The sequence below is a fragment of the Cetorhinus maximus genome, chromosome 5, assembly GCF_964194155.1.
Source record: "Cetorhinus maximus chromosome 5, sCetMax3.hap1.1, whole genome shotgun sequence".
In the NCBI taxonomy this organism is placed as follows: Eukaryota; Metazoa; Chordata; class Chondrichthyes; order Lamniformes; family Cetorhinidae; genus Cetorhinus; species Cetorhinus maximus.
In genome coordinates, this window is record NC_135883.1 from 173,705,445 (window position 1) to 173,727,803 (window position 22,359).

The 22,359-nt window shown below is 43.6% G+C and overlaps 1 protein-coding gene across 1 annotated transcript in view; it reads right to left on the reverse strand.

The window, feature by feature from the left end:
* Positions 1–19,840, reverse strand: part of aars2 (alanyl-tRNA synthetase 2, mitochondrial (putative)) — a 102,926-nt gene extending 83,086 nt beyond the window's left edge. Inside the window, exons 1-3 of the mRNA XM_078542817.1 lie at positions 19,587–19,840; positions 19,181–19,369; positions 6,000–6,145 (exon numbers count right to left, since the gene is read on the reverse strand). Coding sequence (XP_078398943.1) covers positions 6,000–6,145; positions 19,181–19,369; positions 19,587–19,829 — 578 coding nt within the window. The 5' untranslated portion in view covers positions 19,830–19,840. The remainder of the gene's footprint in view (positions 1–5,999; positions 6,146–19,180; positions 19,370–19,586) is intronic.
* Positions 19,841–22,359: the final 2,519 nt, after the last annotated feature.

Sequence of the window (22,359 nt, forward strand, 5' to 3'; positions counted from 1 at the left end):
TAATAATATGGTTAAGGGACAGTATAGTTAAGGGAATAGACACTGTTCTCTGCAACCACAATCCAGAATTCTGAAGGTTGCGCTGCAAGACACCTCCTTGCTGCTGGAGAAGATCCTGGAGTGGGAACGGGAGGATCTGGTTGTCTATGTAGGAACCAATGAAAAGGTGCAATGAGGTTCTGCTGAGGGAGTATGAGGAGCTAGGGTCCAAATTAATAAACAGAATCTCAAAAGCAACAATCTCTGGATTACTATGGGAGCCACACAACAATAGAAACAAATAGAGAGTTGAATGTGTGACTCAAAGATTGGCGTGAGTGAATGACAAGGATTTCAATTCATGGGGCATAGAGACCAGTACCGGGGAAAGAGGAAGATGTTTTGTAGGGATGAGTCGTATTAGGGTGTTTGGGACTGTAAAGGTTAATATGGAACTGGGGAAACAGTACCGGCCACATTATGATATAGAGAATCACATGGGAGTTGTAGAGTGTAGTGGAGAGTCTGGTAGAAGTCACCGTGAAGATAACATCTAGTCAGGACTGTATCCTGTATATGCATATGGTTATGTGTTATTAATAAAGTTATTGTTCAATCATACAAGCCTCTAGATCTCTTCATGCGGCAACATGCAACCTTACAACATAGTGGCAGCAACTGCTCATGAATGAAAAGAAAAATTTTTGAAGAGAAATCAGAGCCAAAAAAAGAACTGTTTCAATTCTATTCTCCAAACTTAGGAAAGCAACTAGCTGGTCTAAACAATTTGTTCAAAAGATTTTCTGCAGAATCGCCGAAGTTTAAAACTGCTCTGTAACCGCAATGGGAACCTGCCAAATCCCGACAAGTGCAGGAAGAGAAAAAACAGATTACTGCAGTACCATTTAAAAAAAAAATTAAACCTGCATTCCCCTGTGCTGAAAACAGCCATAGATGGCAAACCAACACTGCTGCCAGATCAACTAAGGCAGAAGAAAGGGCCAGATCAGGTGCAAAACTGGGCATTATGGAGAAGAGGATGTTGAAGATATATGATAGCATCAGGCTTGAATAAGAAAACCGGTGCTGAACAAGCAAATACGCTATCATATTCAGTAGGTCCAATAGCCAATGACATAATTGCCAGACAAGGAATAAATTAATCTTCTGATAACTTTGACGAGGTCATGAAGTCCTTTGACACCTACTTTAACTGAAGCAGCAATAAACTTTGGGAACAAACAAAACTTAACAAGAGAGTCCAAAAGCCCGGGAGACTGTAGGCTCTTTCATAAATGAGTTATTTCATATTGCCTGAAGGCTGTGGCAATGGTGACCTTAAGTTGGAGCTCAAACAGACTGAATAGTAGTGGAAATGTCCGATGATCTTTCGGATGTACTCCAATTTAAAGATGATCTGACTTTGGAAAAAGCCACCCAAATCAGACAATTGGAAGTCCGCCAGAAAAACTGGCCCATTTTGCGTGGAGAAGTTAAACCGTGGTACACAGCAACCCCAACAGTGCAACTCAAAGCAGCAAAAGAGCAAGGAGACTCCCGGGCAATGAAAGCAATACCCAAGCAAAACAGAAGCTGGTGGCAGACCATATCAGTGCTGTGGCGTCTCAAGGCCTCAGCAGCGTCCAGCAATCGCTTTGAAATGCATCCGCCTGGGACACTTTGGAAAGATGTGCAAGTCCAAACCTTGAGATGTGTGGAGGATCCCAAATGAGTCCATGAGATAGATGAGCCACACCAAGAAGTAGTCCAACAGTGTTTCTTGGGAGAAATTAAGGATCCCAGATTCACATTTTGGAATGCTGGCATTTCTGTAAATGGTCACCTCACTAATTTCAAATTAGTCATAACAGTGTGGTGATCCTGCTGGATCATGAACCATGGCTACAGACAGCAGACACACCATTGTATGGCCCCAAAGGAATCCAACGACTGGTCATAGGCATGATTCAAGAGCTGCTCCATAAGGCAACAAACAAATAATCAAAATTCTGTATGTCATCCACAATCAACCCTTTTCTCTCCTCAGCAGAGATATCTGTGTCCCCTCAGCCTCCTCAAAATGGCAGAAGACATCGAAACAACCACTGAAGTCAACTACAATGAACTGGAGGCTCCCGAGAGGTCCACCAGTGCTGATGATCTCGATGGGGATTTCAGTTCGGAATTGCCCTCATTCTTCGCAGAGACAGTTATTCCAGCTCCTTTGAGATGGCAGAAAATACTCTTCTTCTGTCAAACCAGCCAAATCTCCAGATGAAGTCCAACATACTTAAAATAGAAGACACAGAGGAGAAGGAGTAGCAGAAGGTTGAGCTCAAACCTTAGAGTCAAACAGCTGCTGTCACAGAACCAGGAAAAACCACAGAAACCAAGCTGAAGCTTCAAGCTCACACGCACAACAGGAAGTTAATCTCAGAGCAGGAGAGAAGTGACCACCAACTCACCAAAACAAAATTCAGGGAGGCACAAGTGCATGTGAAGAAACAATGTGCAGCATTAGGAGCCAAACTACAGGCTGAGCTTAAGGATGAGGAACGTAAGAGAGGTAAACTTTCAACTTGCAGGGAGGACATGGAGGACCCCGACGAAAAAAAATCCGAGTCCACTCTATGAACGGAGCGAACATTCCCTCTGGATGGAGGGGGATAAGACTATCGCATCTGACCAGGAAGGCAGGTTGCCCACAAAGAAAAATACAACATTAAGGAGCGCAAGAAAGAAACCAGGTGTTGACACCCAGCTATTTGAAACACCAAGTGCTACAACTTCAACTCCAGGCAGTGGCATAGTGGTATTGTCACTGGACTAGTAATCTAGTCCCAGAGTAATGGTCTGGGTACCAGGGTTTGAATCCCACCACGCCAGATGATGAAATTTGAATTCAATTAAAAAATGTGAAATTAAAAGTCTAATAATGACCATGAAACCATTGTCAATTGTTGTAAAAACCCACCTGGTTCACTAAAGCCCTTCAGGGAAGGAAATCTGGCGTCCTTACCTGGTCTGGCCTACATGAGACTCCACACCCACAGCAATGTGGTTGATTCTTAAATGCCCTCTGAAATGGCCTAGCAAGCCATTAGGCAATTAGGGATGGGCAATAAATACTGGCCTAGCTTGCGACGCCCCCATCCCATGAATGAATAATGAAAAAAACAAAGTCAGCTCAAAACAGTTGAGCACTCCTGCAAACTTGAAAAGAACGAGATCTGCAAGAGTCATGAAGCCTCCAGACCATCGGAATCTGTAAAGTCAGGAACTTGGGAGGAGAAGGGGTAGCATGTAAATATTATTGTAAATACATTTGGGTGAAGACTTGGGGGGTGGGGGAGGTGTAGTATTAGGGTGTTTGGGACTGTAAGGGTTAATGTGGGACTGGGGAAACATTACCACCCACATTATGATGTAGAGGGTCACACGGGAGTTGTAGAGTGTAGGAGTGAGTCTGGTAGAAGTCGGCATGAAGATAGCACCTTGTCAGGACTGTATCCTATGTATATATATATTTGTGTTATTAATAAACAGTTATTGTTCAACCATACAAGCCTCTAGACCTCTTCATGAGACAACATACAACCTTACAACAGGACAGGCTCCACTGAAACCAGGCTGGTGAATTGTGCGGCTATAGATAGGGCCTGGCAAGGGTTCAACTGAAAAGAAATAACGAGAAAAGTAGTGATTGAGATAAAGAGAGGCAGAGTGTGACAGGAAGAGACAAAATATTTAACAATAATAGTGCGATGAATAAGGTCAAATCAGCAAAGAATGGTAAAAACTTAAAATGAAAGGCATTATCCAAATGCACAAAGCATTCAGAACAAAATATATGAATCAGTGGCACAAATAGAGGTAAATGGGTTTGATCAAATAGCCATTATAAAGAGGCAGCACATGGTAACCAAGATTGGGAACTAAATATTCCAGAGTCCTCAATGTTTCAAACAGACAAGCAAAACAGGGATGTGGTGAGGAAGCAGGGGATGGATAGCCCTAATAATAAAAGGTGACATAAAGACAATAACAAGGAAGGGTCTTGGCTCAGAAGGAAACGCTGGTGAGAGTAGTTGTTACGACCACAGCAGGTTATTTTTTGAGGAAGCCAAATCCCAGAGGGAACTTGTCTTACTGATCATAACCTCTTTTTTTATATTCTGAAAATGAGGAGAAACCTACTGATCCCAGGAGTGGAGAATTCCAGTAACATTTTTGGGATTTTAAAAATTAAAAGATTTATTAACAAGAAAAGAAAACTTAAGCACACAAGATTCAAGTTGCACAGTTAAAACAGTCTTACAAAACCTCCCCAAAAAAATACTCACTTGGTCAGAACACATAATTAAACACCTTCTTGGCAACACTCCCTTATAGATTTTTAACTCCAGTAATATTACCCAAGGCAACACTGCTGTCACTTTAGTAAAGGTAGACCACACGACTTCTCACTCTCTTCCACTCTGCTGTGGAAATCCAAGAATATTCAGAAACGAGACTGATTTCTGAAACAACGACTTTCCTGGTTTCTGGATGGTTGCTTCAGATTGCACACCTTCTCTCAGCACAGAGCTGGTCCCAGGATATCTCTCCCACAGAGCCAACAACTCAGCTCAACATCTTTCCTTAAGTATCCTTTTCCCCTTTCGCCTTCGATCCCATTGTCCTCAGCAACTCTTCGAACTCAGCTTTTCGAAAATATAAAAATCTTTCACATTTTCCTATTGCCTCCCCTTTTGAATCAAATAAAAATTAATAACCTTCTCGTTTACTTATGAAACCTTTGTAAGTTGTAAAAGTCACTTGTCACTTCTAAACTCCCCTCTGAAATTTAACAGCTGAAAAGTCAAATCCTTACCTATCGCCTAACGCAAATTTTAAAATCCAACCTATTTGCTTGTAAAGCTAGTGCCTTTACTTCTCACCTCAGTTCCCACAGACAAGCTGTCTTTACTAACCTTCCCCCAGTTTAATCAATCATAGACGGAGACACACGCACCATTCTTTATAGAATACCACCATATTCCCAAAAATACTATAAAAAATAACATCCGTCTTCACAGTGGTTTACAAAGTTTTTAAACAGTAGCTGTACTGTTGATCAGGGTATTAATCGAGAAATAAGAAAAGCTTGTAAAAAGGCAATGCAATATTTGTGGGGACTTTAACCTTCATACAGACCAGGCAAATCCAATAGGGAAAACTTGTTTGAAGACTGAGTTCATGGAATGCATTTGAAACAGTTTCTTAGAACAATTTGTCATGGAACCAACCAGGGAGAATCTTGTTTTGTGTAATGAAACAGGCTTAACTAATGATTTGATATTAAGTGATTTGCTGGAAAAGGGTGATTATAATATGATAAAATTTCACATTTACTTTCATAGTGAAGTATTTAAATCTAAAACTAAAGTACTGAACTTAAATGTGAGGGTTGAGCTGTGAGCTGTTTTTTGAGGTGTTGATTGAGGGATAAATCTTGGCCAGGATACAGAAGATAACTCCCCTGTCCTTTCTCAAAACTGGCCGGTCGGGTCCTTTACATCCATCCGAGCAGGCCAACCTCCAAAACTCAGCACCTCCAACAGTGCAGCACTCCCTCAAGTGCTGCATTGGAATATCAGCCGAAACTTATGTGCTGAGATCTATGGAGTGGGACTTGAACATAGGTTAGAGTGTTACCAGCTGAGCTACAGTTGACATAGAGTAATGAAGGCATTGAAGGGCTTGAAAACAAGGCTGAGAATTTTAAAATCGAGAATGAGAGCCAATGTTGGTCAGCAAGCTCAGGAATATGGGCAAAGTTTGGGATGAGTATATATTCATGGAAGGTTTAAGCTGTGAGGCCAGCCAGGAAAACATCGGAATAGTCAGAGCCTGGATGTTAATGGAAGCTTGGCTGAAGGTTTCAGAAGCCTCCAGGTGGCGGACAGCGGTGAGAATGCTCCCAAGTCTCTTAGATTAAACCCCATGGCACTGTGAAAAGACACTCCTTGCTTTCTCACCCAATGCTCAGCCAGATCTCTTTAGTCTCCTCGTCAGGTGTCAGTCCCAAAAGCGGGTCTCCCCCAAAGAAGGTAACGTAGAGTCGGTCCTGCGGAATCCCATAGACCTCGGTCAGCAACTCCCAGGCCATTCTGCAAGCTTCCTCCTGCCACACACACACAGCAAACAATTACTCTCTTGGCATTCTGCTGCTTCCCTGGTACAGAGGCCTACCTGCCCAATGATCCCAGCCAGAGGTTTAACCAGGCATCCCCTCCCCGGGGCCAGAGATACAACCCTACTCACTCCTAACCCCCTCCCATTCCATTCCTTCTCTCTTTCTTTCCCTGCTTCTGGCCGTGTCCTGAAAGACACATCTACCAGATTGGACCTTCGGCAGGTGGTAAGGGAACCAACAAGAGGGAATAACCGTCTAAATCTCATCCTCATCAATCTACCTGCTGCAGATGCATCTGTCCATGACATTATCAGTAGGAGTGACCACTGCACAGTCCTTGTGGAGACGAACTCCCATCTTCACATTGAGGATACCCTCCATTATGTTGTGTGGCACTACCATCGTGCTAAATGGGATAGATTTCGAACAGATCTTAATTCAAAACCGGGCATCCATGAGGCACTGTGGGCCATCAGCAGATTCGTATTCAACCACAATCTGTAACCTCATGGCCCCGACATATCCCCACTCGACCATGACCATCAAACTGGGGGATCAGCCCGAGTTCAATGAAGACTGCAGGAGGGCATCGAGTTATACAGCACAGAAACAGGCCCTTCGGCCCATCGAGTCCCTGCCAGCCATCAAGCACCTGTCTATTCTAATCCCATTTTCCAGCATTTGGCCCGTAGCCCTGTATGCTATGGCATTTCAAGTGCTCAACTAAATACTTCTTAAATGTTGTGAGGGTTCCTGCCTCTACCACCCCCTCAGGCAGTGTGTTCCAGATTCCAACCACCCTCTGGGTGAAAACATTTTTCCTCAAAACTCCTCTAAACCTCCTGCCCCTTATCTTAAATCTATGCCCCTGGTTAATGACCCCTCCGCTAAGGGGAAAAGTTTCTTTCTATCTACCCTATCTTTGCCCCTCATAATTTTGTATACCTCTATCAGGTCCCCCCTCAGCCTTCTCTGCTCCAAGGAAAACAACCCTAACCTATCCAGTCTCTCTTCATAGCTGAAACACTCCAGCCCAGGGAACATCCTGGTGAATCTCCTCTGCACCCTCTCCAGTGCAATCACATCCTTCCTATAATGTTGCGACCAGAGCTGTGCACAGTACTCCAGCTGTGGCCTAACTAGCGTTTTATACAACTCCAACATAACCTCCCTGCTCTTACATTCTATGCCTCGGCTAATAAAGGCAAGTATCCCATGTGCCTTCTTAACCACCTTATCTACCTGTGCTGCTGCCTTCAGGGATCTATGGACATGTACTCCAAGGTCCCTCTGAACCCCTGTACTTCCTAGGGTCCTACCATTCATTGCCGTGTTAGTCCTCCCAAAATGCATCACCTCACATTCTCAGGATGAAGTTCCATTTGCCACTGCTCTGCCCATCTTACCAGCCCATCCATATTGTCCTGTAATCTAAGGCTTTCCTCCTCATTATTTGCGACACCACCAATTTTCATGTCATCTGCGAGCTTACCTTATCCTATATTCACGTCTAAATCATTAATGTACACCACAAACAACAAGGGTCCCAGCACCGATCCCTGTGGTACATAACTAATCACAGGCTTCCAATCGCAAAAACAACCTTCGACCATCACCCTCTGCCTCCTGCCACTGAGCCAATTTTGGATCCAATTTGCCAAATTGCCCTGGATCCCATGGGCTCTTACCTTCCTGACCATTCTCCCATGTGGGAGCTTGTCAAAAGCCTTCTGAAGTCCATGTAGACCACAAAAACTGCATTACCCTCATCTACACAACTAGCTACCTCCTCAAAAAATTCAGGAGCAGCACCAGGCATACCGAAAAATGAGCTGTCAACCTGATAAAGCTGTACACAGGGCTACTTCTGTGCCAAACAGCATAAGCAGCAAGTGGCAGACAGAGCTAAGCGATTCCACAACCAAAGGATCAGATCTAAGCGCTGCAGTCCTGCCACGCTCAGTCATGGATGGTGGTGGACAACTAAACAACTAACAGAAGGAGGAGGCTCCACAAATATCCCCACCCTCAATGATGGGGGAGCCCAGTATGTCAGTGGAAAAGACAAGGCTGAAACATTTGCTACAATCTTCAGCCAGAAGTGCCGAGTGGATAATCCATCTTAGCATCCTCCAGAGGTCCCCAGCATCAATAATGCCAGTCTTCAGCCAATTCGATTCACTTCACGTGATATCAAGAAATGGCTGAAGGCACTGGGTACTGATAAGGTTATGGCCCCTGACAATGTTCCAGCAGTGGTACTGAAGATTTGTGCTCTAGAGCTAACCGTGCTCCGAGCCAAGTTGTTCCAGTACAGCTACAACACTGGCAATGCCCAACAATGTGGAAGATTGTACAGGTATGCTCTGTACACAAAAAATGGGACAAATGCAACCCGGCCAATTATCGCCCCATTAGTCTACTCTCCATCAAACTGACTGAAGGTGTCTTCAACGGTGCTATCAAATAGCACTGACCATGGCGAAGTGGTAATGTCATTGAAAACAAAAATAAAAATACCTGGAAAAACTCAGCAGGTCTGGCAGCATCTGCGGAGAGGAGCACAGTTAACGTTTCGAGTCCATATGACTCTTCAGACTCGAAATGTTAACTGTGCTCCTCTCCGCAGATGCTACCAGACCTGCTGAGTTTTTCCAGGTATTTTTATTTTTGTTTTGGATTTCCAGCATCCGCAGTTTTTTGCTTTTATATTATGGTAATGTCATTGGGCTAGTAATCCAGAGGCCCAGGCTAATGCTCTGGGGGCACTGCTTCACGGCACAGGAAGAGGTCATTTGGCCCATTGTGAGTTACAGGCACAGATAGTCATGTGGAATTATGATCTTGTGGCTATAATGGAGACCTGATTGAAGGAAGGATAGGGCTAGGTATTAAATATTCCTGGATACAAGGTACTCAGGAAAGATAGGCAAGGAAGAAAAGGGGGAAGAGTGGTGGTATTGATTAAGGAGAGCATTGCAGTGTTGGAGAAGGAAGGTGTCCCAGAGTGGTCAAGGACAGAATTGATTTGGCTAGAGCTTAGGACCAAAAAAAGGGTGCATTACGCTGCTCAGTGCGGTCTATAGGCCACCAACTAGTGGAAACAATGCAGAGGAATAAATTTGCAAGAAAATTACGGAGAAGTGCAAAAATTATAGAGTAGTTATAATGAGGGGCTTTAAATATCCAAATATAGATTGGGATGGTGGTAGTGTAAAGAGCAGAGGGGGCAAGAGTTCCTAGAGTGTGTTCAGGAGAATTTTCTACAGCAGTATGTGCCCAGTCCAATGAGAAAGGAGGCACGACTAGATCTGGTTCATGGGAATGAGGTGAGCCAAGTAGATCAAGTGTCAGTGAGGGAGCATTTAGGAACGAATGATCACTGTGTCATAAGGTTTAGGATGACTATGGAAAAGGGACAATGAACAATCCAGAGTAAGAATAATTAACTGAAGGATAACTAACTTCAATGGGCTAAGAACCGATCTGGGCTGAATAAAACGGGAGCTAAAATTGTGCGTTTTAGGATGATGACAGAAAAGGACGATAGTCAATCCAGGGTAAGAATAATTAACTGGACGAGAGCCGACTTTGATGGGGCAAGATCGGAGCTGGGCCAGATAGACTGGAGTGAAAGATTGGCACGAAAAACTGTAACTGAACAATGGGCTACCTTCAAAAAGAATTGGTTTGGGCGCAGTCAAGATATATTCTATCGAAAGGGAAAGGTAGGACAAACAAATCCAGAGCTCCCTGGATGAAAAAGAGATTGAAATTAAGATAAAGAGGAAAAAGTGCGCTTATGACAGGTGTCAGGTAGAAAATACAATTGAGAACCAAGAGGAATACAGGAGGTTCAGAGGGGAGGTGAATAAGCATATTCGAGAAGCAAAGAGGGATTATGAGAAAAGACTGGCAGCCAACATAAAGGGGAATCCCAAGTTCTTCTACAGGCATATACATAGTAAAAGGGTGGTAAAAGGAGGAGTAGGGCTGATTAGGGACCTAAAAGGGAATTTACACAGAGACAAAGGGACCATGGCTGAGGTATTAAATGAATACTTTGCATCCATCTTTACCAAGGGGATAGATGCTACCCAGGCTATGGTGACAGATGAGGAAACTCTGTCACTAGAAGGGTTCAAATTTTATGAGGAGGTAGTGTTGAATAGACTGTCGGTACTTAAAGTTGACAAGACACCGGGACCGATGAAATGTATCCAAGGATATTGAAGGAAGTAAGAGTAGAAATTGAAGGGGCACTGGCCATAACCTTTCAGTCTTCCCTACACTCAGGGGAGGTGCCAGAGGACTGGAGAATTGCAAACATTACACCGTTGTTCAAAAAAGGTTGTAAGGATAAGCCCAGCAATTACAGACCAGTCAGTTTAACTTCAGTGTTGGGCAAGATTCTAGAAACAATTATTCGGGTTAGAATTGGTAGTCACATGGAAAAATATGGGTTGATAAGGAAGAGCCAGCATGGATTTCTAAAGGAGGAATTGTGTTTAACTAACTTGCTGGAGTTCTTTGAAGAGGTAACAGAAAAGGTTGGCGAGGGTATTGCTGTTGATGTGGTGTACATGGACTTTGAAAAGGCATTTCACACATGGCCACACAACCGACCTGTGAGAAAAGTTATTGCTCGTGGAATAAGTAGCAACGTGGATACAAAATTGGCTGAAAAATAGGAAGCAGAGAGTAATGGTCAATGGATATTTTTCAGGCTGGCGGAAGGTTTGTAGTGGAGTTCCCCAGGGGTCAGTATTGGGACCCTTGCTGTTCATGATATATATTAATGATCTAGATCTTGGTGTGCAGGGGACGGTTTCAAAGTTTGCGGATCACACGAAGTTTGGGAGTGTTGTGAACTGCGAGGAAGATGGTGTGGAACTTCCAGAGGACATAGACAAATTGATGGAGTTGGCAGATAGGTGGCAGATGAATCTCAATGCGGAGAAGTGTGAGGTGATGAATTTTGGTAGGAAGAACATGGACAGACAATATAAAATAAGGGGTGAAATTTTGAAGGGGGTGCAGGAGCAGAAAGGCTTGGATGTATATGTGCATAGATCATTGAAGGTGGCAGGATAGGTGGAGAGAGCAGTTAATAAAGCATACAGTATCCTGGGCTTTATTAATAGGGGCATAGAGTACAAGAGCAGGGAGGTTATGCTGAATTTAAATAGGACACTCAGTAGACCTCAGCTGGAATATTGTGTAGTTCTGGGTGCGATATTATAGGAAGGATGTGAATACATTGGAGAGAGTGCAGAAGAGGTTTACAAGAATGGTTCCAGGGATGAGAAACTTCAGCTATGAGGATAGATTGGAGGGGTTGGGACTGTTCTCCTTGGAGAGAAGATGACTAAGAGGAGATTTGATATAGATGTTCAAAATCATGAGGGGACTGGACAGAGTAGATGGGGAGAAGCTGTTCCCACTCGTAAAAGGATCAAGAACGAGAGAGCACAGATTTAAAGTGATTTGCAAAAGAAGCAAGTGTGACATGAGAAAAAACTTTATCATACGATGAGTGTTTCGGGTCTGGAACGCACTGTCTGGAAGTGTGATGGAGGCAGGCTGAATCAAGGCATTCAAGGGGACATTAGTTGATTATTTGAATAGAAAACAATGTGCAAGGGTACGGGGAAAAGGCAGGGCAATGGTACTAGGTCATAATCTCATTTGGAGAGCCAGTGCAGACATGATAGGCTGAATGGCCTCCTTCTGTGCTGTTAAGTTTCCGTGATTCTGTGAAAAGTTGGCAGGAAAACCATAGCTGAACATTGGGCTACCTTCAAAGAAGAAATGGTTTGGGTACCGTCAAGGTATATTCCCTCAAATGGGAAAGGTAGGGCAAACAAATCCAGAGCTCCCTGAATGACAAATGAAGTAGAAATTAAGAAGACGATGACAAGTGTGCTTATGACAGTGTCAGGTGGAAAATACAACTGATAACCAGGCTGAATGCAGTAGGTTCAGAGGGGAGGTGAAAAAGCAAATAACAGAAGCAAATAGGGTATGTAAAGAGGTTGGCAGCTAACATAAAACAAAATACCAAAGTCTTCTATAGGCATATAAATAGTAAAAGGTTGGTAAAAGGAGGGGTAGGACCGATTAAGGACCAAAAAGGGGGTTTACACATGGAGGCAGGGGGCATGGCTGAGATATTAAATGAATACTTTAATCTGTCTTTACCAAAGAAGAAGATGCTACCCAGGCCATGGTGAAAAGGGAGGAAATTCAGTCACTAGAAAAGTTTAAAATTGATAAGGAGGTGGTATTGGCTAAGCTATCTGTGCTTTAGATGGGCAAGGCACCAGGACCGGATGAGAAGCATCCAAGGATACTGAGGGAAGCGAGAGTGGAAATTGCAAAGGTACTGGCCATAATGTTTCAGTGCCCCTTAGACTCCGGGGTAGTGTCAGAGGACTGGAGAATTGCAAGCATTACACCCTTCTTCAAAAAAGCAGGAAAGGATAAGCCAGCAACTACACACATCCTTACTTTTATGTTCAATCCCTCTCGTAATAAAGGATAGCATTCCATTAGCCTTTTTAATTATTTGCTGTACCTGCATACTAACTTTTTGTGACTCATGTACTAGAACACCTAGATCCCTCTGCACCTCAGAATTATGCAGCTGTTCTCCATTTAAGTAATACTCTGCTTTTTTGTTCTTCATGCCAAAGTGAACAACTTCACATTTTTCCACAATAAACTCCATTTGCCAGATCTTTGCCCATTCAACCTATCTATATCCATCTGCAACCTCCTCATATCCTCTTCACAACATACTTTCCCAGCTATCTTTGTGTCATCTGCAAATTTAGCTACCATGTCTTCACTCCCTTCACCTAAGTCATTGATGTAAATCGTAAAAAGTTGAGGCCCCAGCACAGACCCGTGAGACCCCACCCGTCACATCCTGTAAATCCAAAAAAGACCCATTTATACATACTCTATGCTTTCTGCCAGCCAGCCAATCTTCTGTCCATGCTAATATGTTACCCTCTACACCATGCGCTTTTATTTTCCATAATAATCTTTGCTGTGGCACCTTATCAAATGCCTTCTGGAAATCCAAGTACGTCTACAGGCTTCCCTTTATCCACTGAGCATGTTACTCCTCAATAAACTCCAATAAATTGGTTATACATGATTTCCCTTTCACAAAACCATGCTGACTCTTCCCGATTGCCTTGAACTCTTCTAAGTGCCCAGCTATAACCTCCTTAATGATCGATTCTAATAACTTCCCCACGACAGATGTCAAGCTAACTGTCCTAGAGTTTCCTGTTTTCTGCCTCTCTCCCTTCTCGAATATTTGCTACTTTCCAATCTGATGGAACCTTTCCAGAATCTAGCAAATTTTGAAAAATTAACACCAGCGCATCAACTAACTCAATAACCGCCTCTTTTAAGACCCTTGGATGTAGTCCATTGGGACCCGGAGACTTGCCAGTCCACAGCTCCATCAATTTGCCCAGTACCATTTCCCTAGTGACTTCAATTTCACCAAGTTCCTTTCTCCCATTAACTCCTGATTTGTAGCTATTACTGGAATGTTTTTGTATCCTCTATAGTGAACACAGAAACAAAATATTTGTTCATTTCTTCCGCCATTTCCTTATTATCTACTATTAACTCCCCACTGTCACTCTCTCAAGGACCAACACTCACTTTACTCACTCTTTTCCTTTTTAAATACCCGTAGAAACTCTTGCTTTCCGTTTTTACATTTCTTCGTCTCATACTCTAATTTCTTTCTCTCTCTTCGTCTCATAACCTGCTCTCTGGTTGGTTCCCGAACATGCTGCTCTAAGAAACTATCTCGAAAGCATTCTATGAACACCTCATCCAGGCTACTATTGCCAATCTGAGTTTTCTAGTTTATGTGTAGATTAAAATCACCCATAATTATTGCCATCCCTTTATCACAAGCACATAATATTTTCTCTTGAATACTTTGTCCTACACTGTGGCTACTGTTAGGGGGCCTGTAGACCACTCCCACTAATGACTTCTTCCCCCTACTATTCCTCATCTCCACTCAAACTGATTCTACATCCTGAACTCCTGAACCAAGGTCATCTCTAACTACTGCCTCTTTGATTAACAATGCTACCCCTCTACCTTTACCCAGCTTCCTATTCTTGTTGAATGTCATGTACCCTTCAATATTATGGACCCAATCTTTGTCATCCTGCAGCCATGTCTGCGTAATTGCTAGCAGATCAAATTTATTTACTTCAATGTGGGCCATCAATTCATTTACTTTGTTATGAATGCTACGTGCATTCAGATAGAGAGCCTTCAGTTTTATCTTTTTGTTCCCTTTGTAACATCTAGTCTTGACTGTTCATGTATTCTTAGGTTTTTCCTCTCTGTCCCTTCCTGCTATTCTCTGACCCTCATTTCTCATATTACTATTTTGCTCTCCTGTCTTGATTCTACATCTTGAATTGCTACCGCTACCCAAGCTTGATCCCTCACCCCTCTTGTTTAGTTTAAAGCCCTCTATACTTTCCTAGTTATGCAATTTGCGAGGACACTCATCCCAGCACGGTTCAGGTGTAAACTGTCCCAAGGGTACAGCCCCCATTTTCCCCGGTACTGATGCCAGTGCCCCACAAACCAGAATCTGTTTCGCCCATACCAGCCTTTGAGCCACGCATTCGTCTCTCTAATCTTATTTGCCCTATGCCAATTTGCACATGGTTTAGGTAATACTCCAGAGATTATTACCTTTGAGGTTCTGCTTCTTAATTTGGTACCTAGCTCCTCATACTGACTTTGCAGGACCTCTTTCCTAGTTCTAAAAATGTCATTTGCACCTACTTGGTCCTCGACAACTGGATCCTCCCCCTCCCCTGCAAGTTCCTCTCCAGCCCTGAGCAGGTGTACTGAACCCTAGCACTGTGTAGGCAACACAGCCACCTGGGCTCTTGCTCTTTGCTGCAGGTAAGAGTGTCAATTCCCCTCACTATACTATCCCCTGCTACCACTACATTCCTTTTTGCTTCCCCTGCTTGAATGACTTCCTGTACCACAGTGCCATGACCAGCCAGCTCATCCATCTTGCAGACTTCACTTTCATCCACACAGGTTGTGAGCACCTCAAACCTGTTTGACAATTGCAAAGTCTGAGGCTCCTCCCCTACTGTCTGCTCAGTCCCATTACCTGCCTCACTGACTGTCACATCCTCCTGTCCCTCACTGCTGACCAAAACAGATGTCCCTCTTCTAATAGGTGTAACTGTCTACTGGAACAAAGTATCCAGGTATTTCTCCCCCTCCCTTATGTTGTGCAGTGTCTGCATTTCGGCTTCCAGACCAATAATCCTGATCTGGAATTCCTCAAGCTGCTTACACTTCCTGCAGACGTGTTTGTCATGGATCACCTTAGCGTCCAAAAGCTCCCACATCTCACAGCTGCAACATAACACCTGTCCCACCATTCTGACTTTTTTAGTTAATTTACTTTAATTACTTTCTTCCTATGTATGCTACAATTTACTGTGTGTATTGAATGCTAGTACCACTGACAACTAAAGGTTATATGCTTCTTAACTACAAGTTATGTGTTCTGGATGTTTGTTTAAATTACTTTATTTTTATCTTTTTTTAAATCTTTATTGTTTGATTTTAATTTTAAAGTTTTCAAATTTTGGTTTATTATTTTAAAGTTTTAGTTCTTTTTATTTGTAGATCTACCTCAACTCTCCTGTGCCGTCTGGTTCTCGATCCTTTCATGAGTGGGAACAGTTTCTCTCTACCTACTCTCTCCAGGTCTCTCATGATTTTGAAAGTCTCGATCAAATCTCCTCTCAACTTCTTTGTTCCAAGGAAAACAGTGCTAACTTATGAACATAGGAAACAGGAGCAGGACTAGGCCATTGGGCCCATCAAGCCTGCTCTGCCGTTCAAACAGATCGTAGCTGATCATCTACCTATTAAGTCATTTTTCCTGCCCTATCCATATCCCTTGAAGTCATTAGTCTCCAGAAATCTATCAATTTCTGTCTTGAACATATTTAATGATTGAGCTTCCACAGCCCTCTGGGTAGAGAATTCTAAAGATTCACCATATTCTAGGTGAGGAAATTCCTCCTCTTAAATGGCCTACCCCTTATTCTGAGTTTATGTGCCCTGGTTATAGACTCACCAGCCCGGGGAAACATCTTACCTACATCCACCCTGTCATGCCCTGTAAGAATTTTGTAAGTTTCAATGGGATCACCTCTCACTCTTCAAAACACTAGAGAATACAGGCCCAGTCTCCTCAATCTCTCCTCATCAGACAATCGTGCCATCCCAGGGATTAGTCTGGCGAACCTCCATTGTACTCCCTCGATGGCAAGTACATCCTTCCTTAGATAAGGAGACCAAAACTGAACACAATAATTAGAGGCAGTCTCACCAAGGCTCTATATAATTGCAGCAAGACATCTTTACTCCTGTACTCAAATCACCTTGTGATGAAGGCCAACATACTATCTGCCTTCCTAATTGCTTGCTGCACCTGTCTGCTAGATTTTGGTGACTTATGAACAAGGACACCCAGGTCCCTTTGGACATCGACACTTCCCAACCTCTCACCATTTAAGTAATATTCTGCCTGTTTTTTCTACCAAAGTAGATAACTTCACGCTTATTCACTTAATATTCCATCTGCCACGTTCTTGCCCGCTCACTTAGCCTGTCCAAATCCTCATCAAGCCTCCTAGCATCCTCCTCACAACTCATATTCCCTAGTTTTGTGTCATCAGTAAATTTGGAAATATTACATTTGGTCCCCACATCCAAATTATTTGTATAGATTGTGAACAACTGTAGCCCAAGCACTGATCCTCGCAGTTCCCCACTAGTCACAGCCTGTCATCCTGAGGATGACCCGTTTATTCCTGCTCTCTGTTTTCTGTCTGTTAACCAATTCTCAATCCACACCAGTATATTACCCCCAATTCCTTGTGCTCTAATTTTATTTACTAACCCCCCTCCTTATCAAAAGCCTTCTGAAAATCCAAATACACATCCACTGGTTGTCCTTTATCAACTCTGTTAGTAACATCTTCAAAAAACTCCAACAGCTTTGTCAAACATAATTTCTATTTCATAAGTCCATGCTGACTCTGCCCAATCTTATTCATTTCCAAGTGTCCAGTTATCACGTCCTTTATAATAGATTCTAATATTTTCCCAGTACCAATGTCAAACTAACAGATCTATAGTTCTTAGTTTTCTCTCTCCTTTCCTTCTTAAATAGTGGGGTCATATTTGTTACTTTTCCAGTCTGCAGGAACCTTCCCAGAATCTATAGAATTTTGAAAAATAACCACCAATGCATCCACTATCATGATTGCTACCTCCTTCAGCACCCTGGGATGTCATTCACCTGGTCCAGGGGGTTTATCAACCTTTAATCCATTTAATTCTTCTACTACTACCTCTTTATTAATACTAATTTCTTTTAGTTCCTCATCTTTACAAGTCCCTTGGTTCCCTAGTCTTTCTGGCAGTTTTTTCTGTATCTTCTTCCGTGAAGACAGACAAAAGTAATTGATTAGTTTCTCCACCATTTCCCTCTTCTCCATTATAAATTTCCCTGTCTCCACCTGTAAAGGACCCACACTTGTTCTTGCTAGTCTTTTCCTTTTCACATGCCTAAAGAAGCTTTTACAGTCCACCTTTTTGCTACTCGCAAACTTGCACTTATATTCTCCTTGCCCTTTCTTTATCAGTTTCTTAGTCAGCCTTTGCGGGATTCTAAATTGCTCCCAATCCTCAGGTTTACCACTTATTCTGACGACCTTTTAAGCCACTTCTTTTGATCTAACGCAATCTTTAACTTCTTTTTGTTTCTTAGAGGAATGTTGACCATGTAATACTTATTTAAATACTAGCCATTTCCTGCCTACCATCAAATCTTTTGATGTATTTTCCCAATTCACCACAGTCAACTTGCCCCTCATATCTTCATAATTTCCTTTGTTAAGATTTAGGACCCTAGTTTCAGAATGAACTATATCACTTTCAAACTTAATGTAAAACTCTATCATGTTATGGTCACTATTTCCTAATGGCTCCTTTACAGCAAGGTTATTAATTAGCCCATTCTCATTGGGCAACACTAAATCTAAGATAGCCCATTGCCTAGGTGGTTCAATGGCATTGAGGGTAATCCTGAGATTACTGCTTTTGAGGTCCTGTTTTTTAATTTCTTTCCTAACTCCCCAAAGTCTGTTTTCAGGACCTCATTACCCCTTCCCACCTATGCCGTTGGTACCAATGTGGAGCATTGGGGGAAGCATTTCATCTTCCCCCAGAAGAATGTCCTGCAGTTGCTCTGTGACATCCTTGACCCTGGCACAAGGGAGACAACACACAATCATGGAGTCACGGCTACTGCCCTATTCTGCGGAGGTAACTCACCTCCTGACTCCCTAAAGCCTGTCCACCATCTACAAGACACAAGTCAGAAGGGTGACTGCCTGGATCAGTGCAGCTCCAACAACACTCAAGAAGCTCAACATCATCCAGGTCAAAGCACACCATCTTCAACATTCACATCCTCCACCTTGACACACAGTAGCAGCAGTGTGTGCATCTTGCACTGCAGAAACTCACCAAGGCTCCTTAGGCTCCAAAGCTGCGTCCTCTACCACTTAGAAGGACAAGGGCAGCAGAGAGTTGGGAACACCACCACCTGCAAGTTTCCCTCCAAGTCACTCACCATCCTGAATTGAACTATATCACCGTTCCTTGACTGTCGCTAGGTCAAAATCCTGGAACTCCCTCCACTGTGCATCCAGCACTGTGGATGTACCTACACCACATGGACTGCAGCAGTTCAAGGCAGCAGCTCACCACCACCTTCTCAAGGACAATTAGGGATGGGGAATAAATGCTGGCCCAGCCACAGCCCGCATCCCATGACAGAATAAAAACAATCCTGCTGCACACACTCCCCTGCTCCCTACCCCATCCTGCAATCTCCCGCCCCTCCACCTCCCTCACCTTGAAGTAGTCTCCGAAAGACCAGTTGCCCAGCATTTCGAAGAAGGTATGGTGATAGAGGTCTCGGCCCACATCGTCCAGGTCATTGTGTTTGCCACCGGCACGCACACATTTCTGGCTGTTGACAACCCTCTGATACCGGGCCATCTGAGAGCGAGGATCCACTGTGCCCAGGAGGATGGGTTTAAACTGGAGAGAGCGAGAGAAGCACATCAGATACAACAATGATCTAATTCAGCACCCAATCCATCGCAGTGTCTCCCTCACCCAGTCTCCATTTGTCAATCCTCCCGCCCCTGTCCCTATCCATCTATCACCCTGGAGGGGTCTCCACCCCCACCCCCAGAGGGATCTCCATCCCCCCCCCCCCGCCAGAGGGGTCCCCCCCCGCCCCAGGGGGCCTCACCTGGTTCATTCCGGAATTGACCAGCAGGAGACTGGGGTCGGCCCTGGGGGTGATCGGGGCCGAGCGGACCTCCCGGTGCCGGTGTTTGTCCCTGAAGAAGGAGAGGAAGGTTTGCCGGATGTCCCCGGCGGTGTATGTATTCGGTCCGGGCCCGGGGGCCCTGCCGGTAGCGGCGGAGCTGCAGAGAGAACGGGACCGGACCCAGAAAGCGGCCAAGAACCGACTGCCCGCGGCCGACACCATCTTTGATCCTGGCAAATCCCTGGAACAAGGAGGGGTGTGGAGTAGCAAGAGAGCTCACCTCACTGAAAACTCTGCCTCCCGCGGGTCCTCCACCTACAGCGCCACCCTGTGTGGATGAATGATCAGCAAAACTACAAAGGCAATACTGAGGACCACCTTCAGAATAACAAAACAGCCAGGCTACCACATAGCAATATAATAAACACAAAAAATAAGGTACAAACCCAGAAAATGCTGGAAAAACTCAGCAGGTCTGGTGGAAAGAGAAACAGAGTTGACGTTTCGAGTCCCTATGACCCTCCTTCAGAGCTGAAACTCTGTTTCTGTCTCCACAGATGCTGCCAGACCTGCTGAGTTTTCCCAGCATTTTCTGGTTTTATTTCAGATTTCCAGCATCTGCAGTATTTTGCTTTTATAAAAATTAGGCAGCTTTTTCAGTGATGTTTGTTGTAAGATGTTGTTTGTAGTTCGATAGGTATCATGAAGAGGTTCTGAGTTTTGTATAGTTTAACAATAAGTGTTTATTTACTACTTGTAACTATATACATATAGAGTATGAGGTCTAAGCTACGAGCAGTCTGCATGCTTGCGTTTACACACATCTCCATCCAGTGCAAGACTTCCCACTAGACTCGGGTCATGTGTTCCTTACATCACAGTGTGGGCAGTACTGTATCCAGTCCCACATCAGCCTTTTCTATGCCAGACCCTTACACTACAATCTTGATTAACTAGTAATTTTGTCCCAGTTTCTCATTTCTAAAAACTTACCCCACCATGGTTAAACTGACTGACTGCCCTATGGATGTTGGGCACCTTTTTTGGGACTAGGGTGTAACATTTAGAATTCTCTGATCTTCTGCGCCACCCCTGAGTCTAAAGAAGATTGGAAGATTATAGAAAATGTCCCTGCAACTTGCAACCTTATTTCCCTCATCCTCAGACGCATCTCATCCAGTCGCGGTGACTTATCAACTTTCAAGTATACCTGTCCACTACCTCCACTTTAGCAATTTTTAGCTCATCCAGTTTCTCAACTACCTCCTCTATCAGTATGACTTGGACAGTATCTTATTCCTTGCTAAAGATAGTACTCATTTAGTACCTCAGCCATCCCTGTTCCTCCAGTCCCTAATCGGCCCCACTTCTCCTCTTACTATTTATATGCCTATGTGGAGTTTTGGATTTTCTTTTATGTTGGTTGCCCGTCTTTTCTTATACTTTCTCTTTGCTGCTCTTATCTCTTTTTTCATTCCCCCTCTGAACTTTTAATACACAGGCCAGTTTTCACTTTTATTATCAACCTGACATCTGTTGTACGCCTCTTTTTCCTGCTTTACCTTACTCTTGATCTCTCTCATCGTTCAAGGTGCTCTGAATTTCCTTGTCCTGATGTTCTTCCTCATGGGATTGTACCTCGACCGAAGCCAAACTACTTCCTCTTTCAAGGCAGCTCCTTCCATCTACTTCCTTTTTCAGAAACAGAAATACCTGGAAAAACTCAGCAGGTCTGGCAGCATCGGCGGAGGAGAGCACAGTTGACGTTTCGAGTCCTCATGACCCTGTTCTGTTCAACAGAATGTTCTGTTGAAGGGTCATGGAGTTTTTCCAGGTATTTCTGTTTTTGATTTGGATTTCCAGCATCCGCAGTTTTTTGCTTTTAATTCCTTTTTCATATCATGTGTGCGATGCACTGGGATTCAGTTTTCATATAAGCAATCTGAATTCTCGAGTATGATCCCCAGAAAAATCCTGGAATCCTATGCAATAAAAGAATGTGACTTACTGATGTTCCAGAAAGGTTTGGTCTTGATTGTGTTAGGAGTTAATTACAGGCTCTGTTTTAAAACTGTTGATTAGCTTTGTCTGTCCATGCTTGTATAAACATGTCAATATTGTCACTGGACTAGTCATTTAGAGACCCAGGGTAATATTCTGGGGACCTGGGTTTGAATCCCACCAGGCAGATGGTGAAATTTGAATCCAATAAAAATCTGGAATTAAAAGTCTGATGACCAGGAGACTATTGGCGATTGTCATAAAAACCCATCTGGTCCACTAATGTCCTTTAGGGAAGGAAATCTGCCATCCTCACCTGGTCTGGCCTACATGTGACTCCAGACCCACAGCAATGTGGTTGACTCTTAAGTGCCCTCCAAACTAGGGCAATTTGGGATGGGCAATAAATGCTGGCCTAAGCAGCAATGCCCACATCCCATGAACGAAGAAAAAAGTAAACTATGTGCCAGCAGGGCAGCCTGCTGGAGATTTCCAGCAGGATTAGCATATTGATTGGGCCAAATGGCCTGTTTCTGTGCCACACATCCTATAGATTGGATTCAAATTAGAAGTAGAAAATATTCAGCAGCATCTGTGAAGAGACAAACATAACGTTTCAAGTCGATGACCTTTCGCCAGAAGTGACTGGTTTTATTTGTGTAGTTTATAGAGTCCATCAGATGCACAATGACATACTTAAATAAATAAATAAACCCTTTCTTCCGAGATTATGTGGCCCGGAACCTTTCCT